This window comes from Arvicola amphibius, chromosome 12 (assembly GCF_903992535.2).
Source record: "Arvicola amphibius chromosome 12, mArvAmp1.2, whole genome shotgun sequence".
Classification (NCBI taxonomy): Eukaryota; Metazoa; Chordata; class Mammalia; order Rodentia; family Cricetidae; genus Arvicola; species Arvicola amphibius.
The window spans coordinates 158,284,973-158,306,917 of record NC_052058.2 but is presented as its reverse complement, the minus strand read 5'-3'; the positions used below and the strand labels follow the sequence as shown (position 1 = coordinate 158,306,917).

The 21,945-nt window shown below is 41.1% G+C and overlaps 1 protein-coding gene across 2 annotated transcripts; it reads left to right on the top strand.

Annotated features, from left to right (window-relative positions):
* The first annotated feature begins 12,943 nt into the window (after positions 1–12,943).
* On the top strand, positions 12,944–21,486 carry Tmem126b (transmembrane protein 126B). Of its 2 annotated transcripts, none has more exons than XM_038313675.2 (5): positions 12,944–13,077; positions 15,729–15,844; positions 19,058–19,248; positions 20,322–20,433; positions 21,268–21,486. In XM_038313675.2, the coding sequence occupies exons 1-5, from the start codon at positions 12,997–12,999 to the stop codon at positions 21,269–21,271; spliced, it is 504 nt and encodes a 167-aa protein (XP_038169603.1). In that variant the 5' UTR covers positions 12,944–12,996; the 3' UTR covers positions 21,272–21,486. The 2 variants fall into 2 exon arrangements, with proteins under 2 accessions (XP_038169603.1, XP_038169602.1); XM_038313674.2 differs by having other exon boundaries at positions 21,165–21,486.
* Positions 21,487–21,945: the final 459 nt, after the last annotated feature.

Genomic DNA, 21,945 nt, shown 5'->3' with positions numbered 1-21,945 from the left:
AGTACCATAGAGGTTAAAGTGAATGTAATATGGAAAAAAAAAAGCCTCAGAGTAAATCACTTGGAATAATGGAATACTATTTATATAAGTTGTTCAACATTTTTACAATTTAGAAAAGATTTCAAATGCATTACCTGATCCCTACCACCGACAAGTTATATTGTGCCTATTTCACATGAACTTGAAATTCACAAATCCAAAATCACAGAGATACTAACTAGCAGAGTTGTAACTGAATCCTAATGCTTTGGGTTCCAAATAGAGTGTCCATTCCACAAAACCCTTCTCAATCCTCCAGGAAGCCACATGTCTATAGAAAACAAACTTGATTGTCTTAGTCAGGATTTATGCTTGCTGGGATAAAACACCTCTCCCAAAGAGAAGGGTTTATTTGAGTTACACTTCCATATCACAGATCACAATCAAAACAAATCAGGACAGAAACTCAAACAGAGCTGGAACCCAGAGGCAGGAGCTAATGCAGAGGCCATGGAGGGGTGCTGTTGTTTCCTGGTCTGTTCCCATGCCTTTCCCAGCCTGCTTTTTCATAGAACCAGCCCAGGGGTGGCACCGCCCACAATGGGCTGGGCTCTGGAACATCAATCACTGATTAAGAAAATGCCCTACAGACTGGACCGAATGGAGGCATATTCTCAATAAAGACTCTCTCCTTCCAGATAACTCTAACTTGTGACAAGTTGGCATAAAACCCACTAGCATATTGACCATTCAGACATTGATTTTATTTATGAATTTTAGAATATTGAATTAAATGCTAAGCATCTTTCACATATGTTTACTAAATTAGGAATTATATTAATAACACGAATAAAAATAGCTCTATTGTCCTATAAGATGAATTAAATTTTTTTATTCATTATTCATTATTTAGTATCTCATCATTTTTAAGGCACTGGGCACACAATACTAAACAAGAAAGGCAATAGTCTAACATCACAGACATTTTATTCTGAAAGTAAAAATTAAATAATGTACCAAAGTGAAGGATTAAACCAATGTAAAATCATGTTGTAAGACACCAGATACCAGGAAAGCAAAAACATTGATATCATGTGTATCAAGTTTGATCTTATACCAAAGAAGGAGGACCAGGACACAGAAGACTCAAAGAAAAAGAGGAAGAGAAATATAATCATATTTTTAGTTTAAGACATATTATTTTAACTACAACTTGATATATATATGTGTGTGTGTGTGTGTGTGTGTGTGTGTGTGGAGAGAGAGAGAGAGATCAGCAATAACAGTCTTCAAACTATTTTAATGAATATATGAAAAATTGAATAGCCACAACCCTTTATTACCACTTATTAGACATGACTAGAAAATAAACATTTAATTATGAAACATTTAAAGTCAGTCCTGATGGAACACATCTTTAATTCCAAACTCCAGAGGCTGAGTCCAGAGAATCACAAGTTTGAGCTCATCCAGGACCACATAGGTCTAAGTCACACCTTTCCTCAAAAAGAAAAAAATAATGAGAGGAAGAAGGAAGAGAGAGGGAGGAAGAAAGCAGCAGGAGGAAGGAAGAGAGAGGGAGGAAGAAAGCAGCAGGAGGAAGGAAGAGAGAGGGAGGAAAGAAGCAGCAGGAAGAAGGAAGAGAGAGGGAGGAAGAAAGCAGCAGGAGGAAGGAAGAGAGAGGGAGGAAAGAAGCAGCAGGAGAAGGAAGAGAGAGGGAGGAAGGAAGCAGCAGGAGGAAGAGAGAGGGAGGGAGGAAGGAAGCAGGAGGAAAGGAATATTTGTAGGTGCTGACTTCTCACTGGTGAAGCTGTTTTCTTTTATTTCAAGTCAAGAATATCCATACGAAAGTAAGCAAGTAATGAATAATAATAGAAAATTACTTTCATCTGGGTTTTTATGGTTGTGTGTGTTTTATGTTTTTTCTTTGTTTTTGTTTTATCATTTTGGTTTGTTTGTTTATTTTGTTTGTCTGGTTTGTATTCTAAAGAGAAAAAGAGAGAAAGAAAGAGCCTGGAGTTGAGTAGGTGGGGAGTTGGGCAGGATCTAGGAGTTGAAGGTAGTCAGGTTATAATGTATAAAAATGCAGTTTTCAATAAAAAAGTGTAGATATTAAAATTTACACTTCAAGAAAATAAAACAGGCCTGATGATTTAGCTCAAAGAACACAGTGCTTGTGCTGTGGGATAATGCTCTTGTACACTGTAAAGATTTGTCACTCATTTGTTTTAATAAAATGCTAATTGGCCAGTAGCCTGTCAGGAAGTATAGGCGGGGCAACCAGACTAGGAGAATTCTGGGAAGAAGAAAGGAAGGCCATCACTAGCCAGATGCAGAAGAACCAAGGTAAGAATGCTTTACTGAGAAAAAGTACTAAGCCACATGACTAAACACAGAAAAGTATTATGGGTTAATTTAAGTGTAAGAGGTAGTTAGTAATATGCCTAAGCAATAGACCAAACTGTTTATAATTAATAAAAGCCTCTGTGTGTTTATTTGGGACTGGATAGCTACAGGACTAGGCGGGACTAGGCGGGACTAGGCGGAACAAATACTTCTGTCTATGTGCTTGCACACACACACTAAACAAAAACATTTTTTAAAAATGTATTAACTTTTTAAAAAACTGATATAACAAAAATGTGTCATTATTTGTTAGGCAATGATAATTTTAAACATACATCATCTTATCTAATCTGCGCAAGCATCCCAAGAAATGCTAATAGATATATTTTGCAAATTTGATAACTTTAGATCAAAATAAATAAAGTAAGTCACCAGTTGGCTTTCAATCCATAGAAAAAAAACCACTGACAAAATCAATATAAAGGGGAAAGACTCATTCTGGCCTGTGGTTTTGGAGCTTTTGGACCATGCTCACTTAACCCTGTTTCTTTGGACCCATGGTTCGCAAGTCATGAGAGAAAGAGAAAGACGAGTAGGACGTCCTAATGCCACTCACGTGTACACCCACAACAACCTACTGTCCTTCCACTAGGCTCTGTCTTCCAGGCAAGGCAACCAAGGCTAGCTTCCAGGGGCTGATGACCAAGCTTTTAGTGGATGGGCCTCTGGAAGACATTTAAGACCAAATCATAATGCTGCCCTGTGGCTCTATGACCAGCAAGGTGCTAGAAAGAGCAACTCAACTTGGGTCTATCTGGTACCAAAGCCTATACTTTCATGTTATACCATATTGCCACTTGGCCTAATAGGGAAGGGTCATGGTATTTCCTTTTCATACATCCCCCTTAGAAATTACTCTCATGCCCAAAAAAGAAAAAAGGGGGGGGGGATAATATACTTTAACAAATATCTAGTGCCCACAATAGTCTATTTAAACTAATCTAATGACACTAGTATAAAACGGTGCGTTGCTCCTTTCAGAGAAGGCATTTTTTCAGATAATAAATAGAAGTGCTGAAGAGAAGAACAACAAGCATGAAGATTAATAATCAACAGAAGAGATGAACACAGCAAATTGCTAAATAAAACTTCTTTTCTGCTGTCTATTGAAATATGTGTTGCCCCACTTTTAACAACTAAAAAATGACTTAGAATTTAAATATTAGAGATAACATCTGACCAGGCAGAGCAGATCTTGAGTACAAATTAAAATTATTTTGTACATACTGTATTTTACAAATCACTTTAGCATCTGTCAATGAGAAATAATACAAGGAACTTTTGTCCTGATCTATTTCAAAGACGCACAGTGTGGCATTTTCTATGTGTGATCACCCATGTTACCACCACATCTGAGCTATGTTGCTTCCCAAAGCTGGACCCTGTCACTGATGGGAGTGAACCTTGACCTTGTAACCCTGATGGCAAGTATCTGCATAGCACTTTCCTATTATAGAGCAGGTTTTATATGAACTCGGTACTTGACTCTCATAATAACCTTCAGAGTTAATATTAGCACAATTATGTTTTAAGATAAAGAATTTAAACTTCAGCTCTCGATTTACTTCCTGTAACTTTAACCAGTTAATGCCACAGATGAGCACCCAGCAGCCTCGGCTGCACTGTGACCCTGCTCACCATTCCTGAGTGTCCCACCTCACAGGAGTACAGCATTGGACAAGCTTCTCGCACTAATTCTACCACCCATTTTGTAAAAGTGAAGTTACAAGTGTTATTTGGCGAAGAAAAGAAACTACTAACAGCAAGGGAGAGAAGGGATTAAAGGGGTCATTTTTACGGGCCACGCAGTGGCTTCATGATAAAAAAAAAAAAAAAAAAAAAAAAAAAAAGGCATGCCAAGTATTTTATATTTGGGAAATTGACACTCTGTAAAAGTCAACTTTTTCTCTCCTCAAATTGCCCCATTTCTTTCCTTCTCATTCAAGTAAATAACTGGTTTGGTGCTTTATTGCATCAAGGTGCAGGGACATGTGCCAGCACACACACACACACACACACACACACCTTTAGACCCACAGCACACACACACAAAAAAAAACCCTGAATTTTCAGTTATACCAGTTTTGCTTTCAAAATACCTAAACCTTTAAATAAAGTTTATCACAGAGATGAGAGGTTCTCAAGTACAGAGGGACTTCTCCAGGCCTTTCTTTACCTGAAGAAAAGCAGTTGAAATACACACACACTTAACAGGCACACACAGCTACACACACCACTCACACATGCACACACACACACACACACACACACACACACACACACACACACACCTTTAGACCCACAGCAGCAAGAATGGGCTTGATACAAACATTAGGCTGAGCTCAGGGAATCCTGCTGAAGACAGAGAGGAAGGATTGTAGGAGCCAGAGACATCAAGGACATCACAAGAAAAAAACTAACCTGGGCTCAAATGGGGCTCATAGCGACTAAACCAAAACCAGACAGCCTGAATGGGACTGACCTAGGCCTTCTACATACATGTGACAGCTGTGGAGCTTGGCCTACATGTGGGGCTCCCAACAGTGGGAAGGGGGGCTGTCCCTAAAGCTTTAACTGACTTTTGGGAAGCTATTCTTCATACTAGGTGGCCTTGCCCAGCCTTAATACAAGGGGAGGAACTTCGTCCTACCATGCTTTGTGGACACCCATGAGAGGCCTGCCCTTTCTGAACAGAAACAGAGGAGGAGTGTTCTGAGAATGATCTGGATTTTCCACTGTATCCTGCTGGTGCTGTGGAAGAGAAGGAGGAAGGCGGTGAGGATAAGATGACATAATTCACTCTACGCTGACTGGTAAAGTCCCACTATTTTCTGTAGCTTGTGTTAAATACCACGTCTTCCCTAGACGGCCTTGGGCCCTCTCCATCTGTTTCCGTGGCAGAGCATGTTAACAAAGCTATGTAAGTATTGAAATTGCTCACTTCCACATCCATGTCCTAACAAGATGCCAAGTATCACAAAGACAGGAACTGGAGAGATGGCTCCCGGGGGACAAGAATACTTGCTATTTTTGCAGAAGACCCATGTTCAGTTCCCAGTGCCCACATGGAGGCTCATAACCACCTTTAACCGTGGAGTACTGGACACTCTCTTCTGGCCTCCACAGTCACCAGGCATGCACTTTGTACATACAAATAAATGCTAGCAAAACTTTAATACACATAAAAGAATTTTTAAGGTTTTAAAAATAATCATAAAAGCACAGGTGGAATAAATACCATTTGCCTCTTTAAAACACAGCTGACAGATGGTAAGAACTCGATGGCCCCTTACCGGGTGGACAAAAGAGTGAATTAATTTGCTCTAAATTTATACCTTTTAAAGTATTTTAGATCATTACCTATGAAAGCTAATTTAAAAGAGAATCTAGGAAATCTCTTTCAAATCTTACTCTCCAACTTCAATTACAGAGCTCCAAAATGACAGTCCCACTTGAATAAAAGCCTTAGAATCATACCCAAACAGGGTTGGGTAGAACCATGGGGGCTACCAAGATAGTATTGTCCAAATACAAAATTTTATTCATACTCTTTGGAAGTTTAAATTAAATAATTCATTTTCATAGATTTTTTTTTTTTTACTTTGCATTGTTCTTCTTGATCTTTTTGGTTTGTTGGCTTGTTTTTGAGACAGGGTCTCAACTCTTTTTTTTTTTTTTTTTTTTTTTTTTTTTGGTTTTTCGAGACAGGGTTTCTCTGCAGCTTTTTTAGAGCCTGTCCTGGAACTAGCTCTTGTAGACCAGGCTGGCCTTGAACTCACAGAGATCCGCCTGCCTCTGCCTCCCGAGTGCTGGGATTAAAGGCGTGCGCCACCACCGCCCGGCCAGGGTCTCAACTCTTAAGTCAAAGCTGATCTGGAGCTTACTTTGCAGCCCTGGGTAACCTCAGCTTATGCCAATCTTCCTGCCTCCGCCTCCTAAGAAACTGGATAACAGGCATGAAACACCATGGCCAGCTCTTGATTAAAAATGACTAAAATAAATGGTGTCGGAACAACTGTTTCAGATTAGAGGTGACTTGGCCAAAATTCTTGAAATAACTTTGCAAAACATACTAAAAAGTGAACCCATACAGAAAGCTTACTAGCTGGAATTTGAAATGTCTGACTGGACAGAAGAGTCTGGGTGAAACTCATGATTCTTTGCTGACAAAGCAACCTACATTGAAGATGCAGAGTCCTGTATCTTCACTGCTACAAACTCCTGAGTTGGAACTGTGACCAGGAAATAGATTCTGAGCTTGCAATATAAAAGGTGTTGTGTATCTCAGCCTTATGATAAAGTACTTAGTAATTGTTGGCATGATGACTGTAAATATAAAAGGGGGATATAAAGAGAACATATGTTTACAAAAGAATCTTACAGTTCAGTAAATATTATATAATAATGAGGGACCAAAGAGGAATGAGGTGAATCCCTTAATTCAATATTTTTTAAATTCAATGCTCTATGTACAGATTCTCACTAACTAGACTGCTACCCAAAACAGTAAGTAGTAGCAAGTTTAAAATGAAGATTAAATGTTCTGTTTTGAATGGAGTTCTGAGCAGTCTCCCCGAAACCTATATCTTATGTGTGACATGTCATTACTATTACAAAGTCTTTACTATATTATTTGCAACTTACAATATATGATATGTACAAAATAAAAACAATTAATAGATCAATTTACCTCAGGACTGTCATTTGATTCCTAACATACATCTAAATCAGTATGTGAACACAAAAACTATTTTTTATGTCTCTGTCAAGAATATTCTGTCATTATGCCTGCTGGATTGACAGTTACGTTCCAACATCAAGAATGTATTACTTCGGGGCTGGAGAGATGGCTCAGTGGATAAGAGCATTGCCTGCTCTTCCAAAGGTCCTGAGTTCAATTCTCGGCAACCACATGGTGGCTCACAACCATCTGTAATGAGGTCTGGTGCCCTCTTCTGGCCTGCAGACATACACACAGACAGAATATTGTATACATAATAAATAAATAAATTTAAAAAAAGAATGTATTACTTCATGATTTCCAAACCTTCTCTACCAACACCAAGATAATGACTTCAGAGAATTTAAAGTTCAAAGAGACATCCTAAGTAAATTATTTACTTAGAGAACTCTCAAACCTTTGATAATTTTTTCAACCTTTTCTGGACAAATCCAGGCATAACTCTTTTGAGTTTTTATTAGTTTTGAGGGAAAATGAAGTTGAAAATGAAGTTTTGTGGGCTAGGCAAGTCATCTAGATAAAGCCCAGCTGTGGCAAACAAGAAAGATCAAAGATAAATTTAGAAACATGAATAAAAAGGAAAAACATCAGCCATTCGGGACCATCAATAAGTTCATACATATGTATTTCTATCTATAACTTCCAAAAGATTTCTTTAACTTCAAACAAACTAGAAGTCAAATGTGGTAACACACATCTGTAATCCTCACACACCAGAGACAGAAGCAGGCAGGTCAAAAACTCAGGAAAAAAAAAAACAGAAAGAAGTGATAGAGATGGGAAAAGCAGACATAGATAATAACGGGAGGCAAATGTAAATTGGAGATACACTCCAACTGGCTTAAGCCATAAAGTGCTAGAAACAAGGAATGGAGGAAGAAAACTTTAAATGAAGAAAGAATAAGGGGAACAGTTACTAGGTCCCCTTGCCAAGTAAACTCGGAAGTGACACCTTTAAGGATACAGTCACCCAAAAGCGAGGCCACAAAAGATTATAGCCGGGAAATACCAATCCCAACTTTAAGGGTGCTCATAAGATATAGAACATCGGCATTTTTAGAATTCTAAATTATACGCAACAGAATAGGTACTATTCAGCTTCCTGAAGATTTATTGCCAAAGAATGAACATGAAAACAATGTTGCCATACATGGTAAACATCTCTTTATATATTTTGCCCATCTCTTTATATATGAGAATGACTGCACGAAAAGAATTCAGAGGGGAAGAGTATCCTGTAAATGACTAATAATAGGGTAGCTGTAAGTCAACATAAAGATACCGGGAGACATCTAGAGAACTAAAGCATTGTACAAAACCACAGAAGTGAAAGGGGCGTCTATCACCGCTCATGAAACGGAATGATTTCCTTCCTGCATAGAATAACTACGACAAAAATGTTCAAGAATGAAACTGCATTGCACTAAACAGTTACCGGGACAACTTGAAATGACAACTGCCTACTGAAAGCATGAAGCCCAAGCTGTCACTAACTCTTTTTCTAAGATTAATAACTCAATATGAAGTTCTTTCAATTCGAGAAGCTTCTTCAACCCTTGCCCTTGCATCACATCTTATCTTTGCATCCTATCTTACCTTGGGTTAACTCTACATTTTTACAAACTAAAATATGTCAAAGAGTGTCCTATAGGTTCAGGTAGGAGTAAATCAAGTTACCACTATAGATAATAGAATCCGGGATTTAAAAAAAAAATCAAGAAAAAAAAAATGTAACAACAAAACAGAAGAGTCTTCAGCTGATAAAACTGAGTTCTGTAAAAACAGCGTGAAGGGGAAAGGCAGGAAGAGAAGCCATAATGGCCACAAAGCAGAAGGGCATGAGCGAGGTGAGCAATTGCTGCTGGCCAAGAACAGGTCCCTCCAATGGGTGTGGAGAGATCTCACAGCCATTCCCATACCCATCATGGTCCCAGGTCACCAGTGCAGAAGTATCCTCTCTACTATGGAGAAATAAGCAAAGTGAGCACCACATGGAAATACGTTCTGGTGAGGGTATTTCTGACACTTGGGTCCGAGTAGACACTTGACCCAATGGGGATAATTATTCTACATCACACATCCAGCTCTTTTTTCGCATATCTATACCATGTAACAATAAATCGAGAAAGGCATTCAATGAAGGATAAAGATGAAGAATGAAGGATGACCTGACCTTAGAATTTAATTTAAAATTCAAAACACTTTTCTTATATTGCAGAAGCAGTAGATAAAGCAAACTTAGCAATTAAAATACAAAACCCATGCAATAATTGACTAGTTGTCTCTATCTAAAATATGTGAATACTAACAAGTTTTTAAAATCAAAAACAATATAAATTCCCTAGACCAATTCATTAAATTATTTCCATAATGCTGATACATTAGTGATAGTCCAATATGTACCCTTTAGAAGAACTTGCCTTTAAAATTTCAAACCATTGTATCAACTCACTTTTTAAAGCGAAAAGGAAGACAAATATAACACATGCAACATTTTCTCACAAAACATTAACTTTCAATAATATGGCAACAAATTCTAGGAGTTTTTGCACTATCATAACCTTTAAGAAACTGAGTCTATTGGCTTTAGACCCCTTAAGTTCACTCTGCTTATATAAAGTTACACCTAGAACATTGTGATTTCTCCTCCTCTCTTGCCCCCTCCCTCCTTTCTTCCTTCTCTCTGTCATTTATAATAATAAGGCACTCAAGAAAATTGTCTGCAGAAATGGTAGGAAGAGTAAAAAACACACACTGTGTTAAAGAAATCAAGGACATTGCTTATTGGCCATATTTCCCATGCCTTTCCTTCTTGTTGCACATAAACCAATAACAGCTAACATGGCCAGGTACAGCTCCAAAGAGTCAAAGACAGCTCACCCCTTCCAGTCGTCTTACAGAGGAAGAAACAAGCCTACTTTTCGATCTCAGGGTGCAAAAGCATAATTCTACATGTTTCAATAGTTTTAGATAGCACTGTGCCCTTTTACACAGACTGTTTTAGACAAAAGCAACTCATTGACTGTGATTTCTCAATACATCTTCCAAACCCACAAGCAGATGAATTAAGTAACATAAAAAGGCCATATAAATTCTCTAGATTTTATATGAAAAAAATGTCTTAGGGTGGCCTCAGGTTCAATATTGTAGCAATCAACATAACAGAACAGCACATTTCAAGGGTATTCTTAATTTTGATTCAAAACTCTTCACAAAGTTTATTACTAATGTCATTTTTAAAAAACAGAAAGGCCTGATTTCACTAGGGTCCTATGGAATAAAGTTCATCTCAGATAGATCTAGGCTAAACTGAACCCTTAAGGTCTCTGATCTATAATAAATGATGTTCCCACTGGATTTTGATCAAAGTGACAACGGTTATTGAAAGGAAGAAAAAAGCAAGAGCATGCCTTATTTGAGGGAACTTCCCAACCATGTTACTGAATAATGAGGAATAAATCATTATATAGTTGTGAATTACCACAATAGTGAAGGCTTACAGTGTAATAAACTCAAATATAAAGTCTATTTTAACTGTAAATACTAAAGCTATAATTTTTCTCAGGATAAACACAATCACCTTGCTATCTGTTACAACTACATAATCATTCAATAAATATTAAGCTTATGGGAAGATCTCCATTGAACCAGTTTCTTTTTTAAGTATTATTTAAGCTGAGCTCTAACAAGCTAAGGAAAACCCCACATCTATAGCACTGAGTCTATTCTGACTGTAAATGGTGACACCAACTGCCTGGTTTATTAATTCACATGTCTACAATGTCACCTAATTTTACTATATCAAAATATTACTGGAAAAGTACTACTGAGTAGATAGTATTGCAAAGAGTATTTACTCAAAACCAGGCAAATTTTTGCTCTCCAATAGAACGCAATATAAATTACAAACACCATAGCCAGGAAAAGGAAAACTCAAATGAACCTGATAGCCCACCTTTCTTCTTGACTGGCATTCTTGGGTCTCTCCACTGACACTGGACTCGAGATCTCTTTGCAAGTCTCTGCTTGATCCAGCTGAAGTGAGGTGGAGCCAGGTTAACTGTTGCAAACCACTTCCCGCTTCAACCTTGATAGCCAGGCTGTGTCTTCTCTATTTCAAATAAAGAAAATAACGATGCATCTTTCCACAACCAAACACTTTACACTGCCCACGGCGTTCAGAGGGGAAAAAAAGTTTTTCAATATTTGTAAAATATGTGTTCTTGTTTTAAAAGTTGAGAAAGTTATTATATGCATAGAAAATGTTATTAAAACTTCTCTCTTCCGGCAGCAATACTTTTGGATGTTCAATGACTAACTCATTTAAGGCACAAACCAATTTTAGGATCGTTGTCTTTATACATGATCGAAATGGTTGGTAATAAAGAGCATCAATTCTAAGGAAAATGTTTAAACTCGCTCCTTCAAAAATACTTTTAAGAACTAGTCTTTTAAAGGGTGTGTGAGTTTGAACAGTTTTCTGGGGCAGAACAGAGATGCAAAGGCCCCCTTCTGTTTAATGGTTCCGGATCTCACCCCCTCAGTAAAACAGGATCCAGCTTGTCACTTGGATATTTTTCTTCTGTGCTCTCCAAGCCCCCAGTGCTTGATCCTTAATGCCCCTCTGATTCCGGTCCTCCCGTGTATTCACCGAGGGGATGGAAAAAGGAGGAAAGCAATCCCTTGGCGTGGAGACATTAAAGTGACAGCGCTATTCAATGGGCACTTGATGCAGGATGATTTGGCGAAGGCGACTTCTTCACACTGGAGTCATTCACATCCTGCCATCTCTTTGCATCCAAACAGCTCCCTAGCCGGCAAAGAAAAACACTGAGGCTGCTGGAGAGGAGAAACCAAACCTTACCCCAAAGGTGTTTTCAGAAACGCTGTAGTAGTATTAGGCATACGATCACACACTATGCAAATAGTCCGCGATAGCCTAAATGGGAGTGCAGCTGTTTGGCTTCCACATCCACCCTTTTCTCAGTCTCTCTCTCTCTCCAATCTACCCACCTTCCTTTTGCAGAAAAGACATTTCTCTGCCACCGCTGGCCACCCCTGCCCACACCCCGATCTTATACAGAAGAGCACCGAAATGTCCTGCACCCTCCACGCGATGAAGTGTTTCCTCGGGCAAGAGAAACAGCAGCACTAGAAATTATATAACTCTCAAATTTGGCTTGTCTAAGACATGGAGACTGGAGGGTCGGGGGTTGCTGGTCTGGGAGACGCTGCTGGGCATTTCACGTGCGCGGAAGCGCGCCTGGCCTCCTCGTAGCACCCTCCACCCCTGAAAGTCTGGCCGACCGGGGCTCTTCTGGGGAAGAGGGGGAGAGGGGATTTCTAACTGGACCCTTTGGGAGCGGGGCTGGAGGGTGGACTGTGAGGGGGACTGAAGACGGGGACCAGCAAGCTAGTCCGTGCTGCTCTGGCCGCGCTGGGGAGGCGGCCGGGAGGCTCTAGGGAGGACCCCGAGAAGCCACAGCCTTAACACACCGACCAGGCCGGGGGAGCGAGCTGCCAGCGCTCGACTACCCCAGCCGCCCGGAGAAGAAGCCGCGCAGCAACAGGCCTGAGCCCGAACCGCCTCAGGTTCTCTCCAGGTTGGCCGAGAGGCGGCCGAGCAGACAAATTGCAGGCGAAGGACGAGCCAGGCGGGCCGGAGGCGGGCCCTCGGGCGCCTGCGCCTTCCTCGGAGCCAATCAGCAGTTGCAGTTTCCGGACGCCACTCCCAATCTCCGCCCATCTGGGGGCGCGGCTTTTGGCTGGGTGGGAGCCGGCTCCGCCAGGAGAGCGAACTGTCAGTCAGCTGCAAGTCCCACCCCAGGCGCTCCGGCCACGCCCTCCATACGGTCACGTGACGCTCCAAGATGGCGGCGTCGAAGCCGCAAGCTGGGTCTGAATTGAGGGCTGCCGGTGCGGTGCAGAGGGGAGATGGAGAAGCGCCGCAGGTAGGCGGGAAGCTGGGGCGGTGTGGGTCGCCCCTTCGGAGATGGTGCACGGGAAGGATCTGAGCACTTAGAGAGAAGCGGCCCCGACTTTATGCAGGGCGTGATCATGTGTCCAGTTCCTACCCACGTAACCCTGAAGTCTCCTCCAGGTTCAATGTAGCTTGTTCTTTTTTCTCGAGGACGTTTTACAAGCTTTGTCTTTAATTAGGAGTACTTTCTCACCTAGCCCCACACGGCCCGACCACTACTGCTCTCGTTCTGTTTAAGATTTCTATCTTTATTGATTTTGTTTGTCCTGGTTTACGGACAGGTTGTGATGGATTCTTAAAGACATTAATTCTTTTGATTACTTGGGAACCTGATTTACACCAGTACTGGATAAATCATGTGAGAATGCTGGGTAAAATTCTGAAGGTCAATTCGAAAATATACGTAAGAATACAACACACTGTAAAACACGCTGCAAGCCATGCACATACACAAATGCACTTACTGGGATGTGGTCGGTTGGGTGACTTTGAACTTCCTTAGTTCAAAAATCAAAAGTTGGTTGTGGCAAAAATCTTCCATGTCAACGCTTGTTGAAAGCCTTCTTTCGGAAATTATGATGGCGCACTTACCATGCCTGAAGCCCCGGTTTTTATCCCAACACCACAAAAATAAGTATAAACGTCTGGGAAAGTTAATTGTCTGCTTTAATCAAGGAGAGGGTAGTGAAAGTCTTACAAACACCAGGTGCCAAAAATATTGGCTGTCGTCACTTTTTATTATTTCAGTATTTACTGTCCTGCAACCATAATTCTGGGTACCCCTATCCCCAGAGCTGTTTCAAGGGCCTGGAAAATTTCCACCGGTGCTGGGGAGGACTGCTCAGTGAATTGGATGAGAGCAGAAAAATAAATTCTGTAATGTTTTTTCATAGCCATGTTATTGATATATGCCTTCATAGTACACTAGATGGATTAGGTAGAGAATCCCCCTTAGAAAGTACTATTTCCTCTTCCATTTGGATAGCAGGGGAGAGCAAAAGATTTCAGTTCAGTCCCTTTAAAAAGTTTTAATTTGTAAAGCATTTTGTGCCCTCCATCTTCCTCAGATAGTTTAAGGGAAAAGAACTGACTTGAATACCATTCTGTTTTGAGGCAGCGAAACTGGTCTTTTGATCTATTATAAACCACTTTATGAAGATCGAGGAAACCATACTTGGTGTGTATTGACTTCCTGGAGTCTGGATCCATTGGTTTTTCATTAATTTGAGGTTTAATATATGCTCTTAACTGAGAAATATTAACATGTAATCTGTAGTGATTGACTAATCCAGAAAATGTAAAACAAAAAATAAAAAGCATTGAAGTTTGAAACTGTAGACCTCTCACTGATGAAATAAGTAAACCTTTGCAACCAGAAATTTGGATTTGCAAGAAGTGTTCATATTTCCTTGTTAGGATGAAATTAAAAAGTCTTAAGCTGCATAGTGTCAGAGTACCAAAGAATTTAACAAATGTTCCCACGAAGACCTAAAAGTCCAACCCATAGCCAGACATTCAGAAAAGATCATTTTGAAATTTATTTTTTAGTTTTTCACCAGTTAATTGGCCTAACCCTTGTGTTCTCTCAATGTTGGGCTATCTGTTTATCACATGGCACACAGAAACTTTACAATCCCTGAGTCCAGGCTTCATGGTGTACCAGAGCTGTTTCTGACAAAGGCCTTGCTTCAGCCGCAGGAAACTCAATGTACAAGATCAAGTCCGAGAGAACCAAGACGCACTATCTCTGCCAGGCTAGACCAGTACCCATCTGCCATCTCTTTCTCTATTTGCCAAAGCACTCTGGCTTGCTCTTACCCACCCCTACCCCAAAATAATCTACAAAATGAGCTCCGCCTTTCATTAGAAAAGACAGGTGATTGCTGTCGACAAGCAAGTACTCTTTCTGCGGCTAGGAGAGGGTAAACAAGTATGGCCTTCTGTCTTTGGGAATGAACAGAGGAAGCTATACTGAAAGAAAAAGATCATCTCAGTGGCCTGACTGAAGCTGTTTTCTAATCTGTTTTCTTAGTCATTGTTCTAGTGCTGCAAAGAGACCATGAGCACAGCAACCCTTGTAAAGTAAAGCATTTAATCCAGGGCTGGCTTATGGTTTCAAGGGGTTAGTGCATTTAGTGGGCCTGCAGCTGAGAGCTTACAGCCTGATCCACCAGCAGCTGGAGGCTGGGGGTAGGGGAGAGAGAGAAAACCTCTGGGTTCAAAAGCATGGGCTTTTGAAACCTCAACGTCCTCTTCCAATGAGGCTACACCTCCTAATCTTTCTAAGTCCTCATATACTGCCATTCCGTGATGAAGAAGCATTTAAATATATGAGCCTATGGGGACCATTCTTACTCAAACTGCCACATATGTAAACACAGAAATAATCATTTTCCCAATTTTTGCTTAACTCAAAAAAAAGCATTGTCTTAACAGATAAAAGCCCAGTAAATATTGATTGGATCATTTCCTTAAAATGTTGTGATTCTAAAAGCAGATACCACAATACCCAGAACATTCCTAGACTCTTAAATGTTTTTAGCATGAATATGGCTTTCTAAAAAGTTTTATTTCATGTTAGCATGGTGAGCTGTTATGACTCTGGAACTTCATGTTTTCTAGGATATCAAGATGGCACTTTATACACATGGTCGGCTGATTCCTTCTCTAGGAGATGCAAAACTCACAAGACCAATGATTGCTGAAGTCATAAGGAGGAAGTTTGATTACAGTCAACAGTAAGAGACACACGCATGACCGAGCCAGCACTTGCGTGTCCCTTCTATTACCATGGCCTCTGAGGCTTGTTTAAGAAACTGCTTGCTTTTTGCTCCTTCTGTTTGTCTTTTCAAAATTTGTTTATGGGTAATGTCACTGTTAAGTCTGGAGCATAGCCCCAGCCCCTGGCATTCATCCCAGGCCACCCCCCCCAGGAGTTGCATTAGACTGGACTCCAAATCCCAGCATGCCAGGTCCTGACTCCTCCCCCAGGACCACTCCCACAGGGTGTTTAAGTGGGCTTCCAGAGGAGAAACAAGTTGTTCCGGGTTTGTATGTGCTCCGTCTCCCCACCATGTGCACAGCCACCCAAGAGCACCATATTTAATAAAACGATGGGCATTTTAAAATGGTTTGATCTGATTTAACTGGATTTCGTTAACGCTGGCAGAGCCGCCCGTTTTAGGACTTTTTCCTAATAGTCACTGTAACACTTTGCAAAAGTGTTTTTCCTATTGTCTTTCACTATTTCTCTTGCAATTACTTTCTCCATTGGCAGCCTGAGTTGCTGTCTTAAACAGTGGTCTGAAAGAGAATCGTCTGGATGTTCATATATTTAGGAACACTGGCAGCCTGAGTTGCTGTCTTGAACAGTGGTGTGAAAGAGAATCGTCCGGATGTTCATGTATTTAGGAACACTGGCAGCCTGAGTTGCTGTCTTAAACAGTGGTCTGAAAGAGAATCATCTGGATGTTCATGTATTTAGGAACACTGGCAGCCTGAGTTGCTGTCTTGAACAGTGGTGTGAAAGAGAATCGTCTGGATGTTCATGTATTTAGGAACACTGGCAGCCTGAGTTGCTGTCTTGAACAGTGGTCTAAAAGAGAATTGTGTGGATGTTCATGTATTTAGGAACACTGGCAGCCTGAGTTGCTGTCTTAAACAGTGGTCTGAAAGAGAATCATCTGGATGTTCATGTATTTGGGAACACTGGCAGCCTGAGTTGCTGTCTTGAACAGTGGTCTGAAAGAGAATCATCTGGATGTTCATGTATTTAGGAACACTGGCAGCACTGGCGTTCCAAAAGTTCTGAAAACACAACTGACGAACAGTTCATGAAGAAGGAAAAAGCTGCGCACTGAGCTGTTACGAAGGGTGCTTTATTTAGTTATTTACCTTTAAGAACTGGACGGGAATATCAATGGACTGAAACAGTGGTTTGTTAGACTGGATAATTTCTTCTGCTTCTTTTTATATTATTTTTATTTGTGTGTTCGTGTGACTATGCAATATATGTGAGCACATGCACATGGGGGAGGGGGGCTAGAAAGAGGCATTGTATCCCCCGGAACTAGAGTTAGAGGCTACTGTAGCCCTCAGATGTGGGTTCTGGGAACAAAGCCCATTCTTTTGCTTCTTTTAAACAAAAAGAATACCTAAACTTATTGCTGAAATATTAGTTGTACAGATATTTTTTTTTTAAGTTAAAAGCAATTGGCATGAAACCAGTTTGAAGGGTACTTACCTTTTACTGATGAGCAGTTATGATTCAAGTCAGTTTAGCAAGGCTGGGAAGGTGACTTAGTGGTCAAAGCTCTTTTTGTTTGAGGACTACAGTCTGAATCCCCAGAAACCCATAGAAATTCAAGGTATACAGCAGTTCCAGCCTTAGAAGACAGAGACAATCAATCTCCAGAGCAAGCTGGCAGGCAAAACTAGTAGTCTTTGAGCATGCCTGAATTAGTAAAGAACATTCATGGATGGACAGTCCCCAGTATCAACCTCATATTCATGTTTACATCCATGCACCCCGTGCCCGACACACATTTATGTTTGCACACATGTACCCCCTCCCTGACACACATTCATGTTTGTACATGTGTGCCCCTCCCTGACACACATTCATGTTTGCACACGTGTACCCCTCCCTGACACACATTCATGTTTACACATGTGTACATCCCCTGACACACACTCATGTTTGCACATGTGTACGCCCCCCTGACACTCATGTTTGCACACATGTCCTCCCTCCCTGACACACATTCATGTTTGCACATGTGTACACCTCCCTGACACATACTCATGTTTGCACATGTGTGCCCCTCCCTGACACACATTCATGTTTGCACATGTGTGCCCCTCCCTGACACACATTTATGTTTGCACACATGTACCCCCTCCCTGACACACATTCATGTTTGCACATGTGTGCCCCTCCCTGATACACATTTATGTTTGCACACATGAACCCTTCTCTGACACACATTCATGTTTACACACATGCACCCCCTCCCTGATGCATATTCATGCTTGCACACATGTAACCCCTCCCTGATGCACATTCATGTACCTCAAGAATAATGTAAACAACGGTTAAATTTTAGAGCTTTATTGATTTGGGTATGAGCCAGAATTAAGCTAAACCAAATCTGTCAGATTTTGTTCAGTGAAGTTTCATAAACCATAGACAAATTATTTCAAATGTATCTGGCCCAATTCACAACTCGTTCTTTTCTAGACAGGCTAGCCAAGTGAAAATAGCTTTCTTTTCTAGATGTTCTTAAACTTTTTTTTCTTGGAGGCAATTATTTTAATAACTGTCAGGGTCCAGTGCTAGCCCAGACCCTAAATTATTTCTGTTGACCAGACCCCTAAATTATCTCTCTAGACCGGCGTGGGAATAAAGACACAACTCACATAGCTTTATTGGAAGGGACTCTCCGTGATCCCTCATGAAATCCTGAATTTACATGCTGAAGAATTTTCCTCTCGCTTTATTTTCCAAACAGCCTTATATATCAAAACATAAACTGAGGGGTAAAATCATTAGCATTCTGTTTCCTAGGTAACCAGGTGAGTGGCTTTTAGTCACGTCCACATCTACCTGTGCTTGCTGTCACATCTTCGTGCTCTGTATGCTAGCTCAGTCACGTAGGCTTGAATTAGCACCTCTTCTCAGGCATCCTCCAAATTACAAAGAAAGGAGCAGAGCAACATCCTGACCTTTTGTTAGGGTAGCAACAGCCTGTCTGGAAGGCTACGTAACCATCTCAGGTGTCATCCTATGGCTTTAGAGCCTGGCTGCCATACTATATAGAAATATGTGCCTACAAATAACAAGAAATATTTGATGCTGGGTAAATATGCTATAGTTTTTAACTACTGAAGAAAGAATAGATCCATTTCAAGAACGTTGTGTTAATCTTAGTATTTTTCTTTGGTCCTACCAGCCCCTATATTTTTGGAACTTTATACTTTGGGACTACTAATGCAACGTTTGGAGTACTGGCAAACATCCTTTTGAGACAGAGTTTCAAGGTTCAGCAAGAAGCCCTGAAGACCTATGTATCCTTGGCTACCCTTCCGTTTTTGTCTACCATCGTGACCTTCAAGCTCTTTGTAACTGATCCTTTGCAGTCAGGTGAATGTAAATTCTTCAGTACATAATGGAGTGGTTGTGAACCACCATGCGGGTCCTCTATGAGAATGGCAGGTGCACTCAAATACTGGTCTCTCTCCAGCCCCTCTTAGCATTTCTTTTTAATGTTCGTCTAAATGACTTTCTTCCCTAATATACTGACTAGAAGCCATGTGTCTGTCTCTCTCTTTCTGTTTTTCAGGATAGGGTTTTTCTCTGTAACCCTGGCTGTCTTGGAACTCACTCTGTAGACAAGGCTGAGTCCAGACTGGCCTCAAACTCTATCTGCCTGCCTCTGCCTCCCAAGAGCTAGGATTAAAGATATGTAACACCATGCTTCACCAAAAGGTCTATCTTAGGGACACTTATATTCCTGGTACCTAGCGTCTACTTGACACATAGTAAACAATACGTTTATATACCCACCTAGAATTCAGGTATCGGATGTGATAGCTTAGTATTCTTATGGAACATTGCTTCTTAAAAAAGCACACATAAATGATATTTCTCCATATTTTAAAGTATAATAAGTACAGTTTTAAAGCAAGATGTGTAAACAGAGGCTTTTTGTCCCGCCCGGTCCCACAGCTGCTTTTAAAATAATCACTCAGAGGCTTAATATTAATTACAAACTGTTTGCTCTATTTCTCAGACTTATTACCAGTTAGCTCTTACAACTTAAATTAACCCATTTCTAGTAATCAATGTTTTGCCACGTGTCTTGTGGCTTTACCTGAGCTGTAATACTTCATGCTTCTCCAGCTGGCTGGCATCTGACTCCGCCCTTCTCCCTGAATCTTCTGCTTGGATTTCCCGTCTGGCTCTGTCTTGCCTTCCTGTAGGCCAAATCAGCTATTTTATTAACCAAAGGGAATAAAACATATTCACAGCATACAAAAGGGTTATCCACAGCAAGGATCCATTTCAGCCTGTGAAGTGACAGACTGGATTCCTAACGTTCTTTCCACTGTTGAACTGTGGTTGCAGACAGCAAACCAACTGTGCCTTGAGAGACAGCTTCATTTTAGTGTTCTCTTAAATCTTGAAAGGAAACCAACTGTGCTTTCACTTTCCAGGTAACATAAGCAAGGAAGACTGTATTTGGAGAAGTATACTGATTGGCGAAATATGTGGTGTCACATATCCCACTGCTCTGGCGTTTCTTACAAATGGACGTTTGGCAGTTAAGTAAGTCTGTCCATTGCTTCTCTTTTTACTTTATTCTTGCCCCCCACCATGTGGTGTATACCAGGCCGGCCTTGAACTCAGAAAGCGGCCTGCCTTTGCGGGTGCTGGGGTTGAACACATGCCATTATGCCTGTTCACCTGACATTTCTGAACTAGGGTCTGTCATTGGTCCAGAGCAGTGGTTCTCAGCCTGTGGACCCAGCCCTCTCACAGCTGATGCCTAAGCGCATCAGAAAGCACCGATGTTTATATTACTATTCATAACAGCAACAAAATTATACTTACGGTGGGGGTGTCACCACAACACAAGGAACTGTATAAGGAATCATAGCCCTCGGAGGGTTGAGGTCCACCGAGCTAGAGCTTGCTGTTGGGTTGACTGAACACTGAGCCCAGGAACCTTGCTGCCCTGCCTCCCCAGCACTGGGGTAGAAGCACACATCACCACGTCTGGCTTTCTGTTTTTCTGTAACCTGGATGATTCTGGGGAGCAATCTTTGGTCCTCGTGGTTGCATGGCAAGCATTTTACTGACCAAGCTGTCTACCCCTTTCTCTTCAATTCCTTCCTTTTTTTTTGGCAGAGGCAGGGGGTGCTCATAAACTCTTCATTTTCTTTAGGTACAGGCTAATCCAAACAGAATAGCCTGCTAACATATACTTGGTATAACAGACCAGTACTGGAAGGACTGGTGTATCAGTCCAGAGACATGGTCGACTCTTTCATTCTCAGGTATCATACTGTTCCCGCCCCTCCAAAAGGAAGAGTCCTGCTCCACTGGATGCTCCTGTGCCACACCAGGGTGAAACTAATGTGCGCTCCTCTACTGTTACAGATAAAATTTGGATTATTTCATGGCTTAAACCACTATGTTTTATCTAAAAGACTACGTGAAAAATCTGTGCCTGGAGACTAACCAAAGAATCAGAGAAGGCCAGGCTGGTAGAATGGACTCTTTTCTAAGGGACTCGGGTGCTGGTCAAAGAGTGAGAAGCAACGCTGCTCCTTTTGACTACTGTGTATCAGATACTCGGTAAATACAAGTGGAAAACAAGTGCAAGTTTCATCCTTCTTTCTTTGTTGTGTATACAAATGGGTTTGGTGGGGCTGGACAGATGGCTCAGAGGTTAAGAGCACTGACTGCTCTTCCGGAGGTCCTGAGTTCAATTCCCAGCAACCACATGGTGGCTGTAATAAGATCTGATGCCCTCTTCTGGTATGCAGGCAAAATCTGTATACTAAATAATAAATAAATAAATAGGTCCTTTTTTAGAAGGAAGGAAGGAAGGAAGGAAGGAAGGAAGGAAGGAAGGAAGGAAGGAAGGGGTTTGGCATCTCGGGTCTTCCCTTCGCCAATTAGAATGTATCTGGGACTATGCATGTTGTACAGAATGAGCCCTAAAGACCTCTCAGAAGAGGAATACGAAATCTGAGCAGATAGTGTAAGATAGTCCGAGAGATACACATATGTGAGGGACCTGCGGTTGTAATTGTTGACTGTTTAGGCAGATGA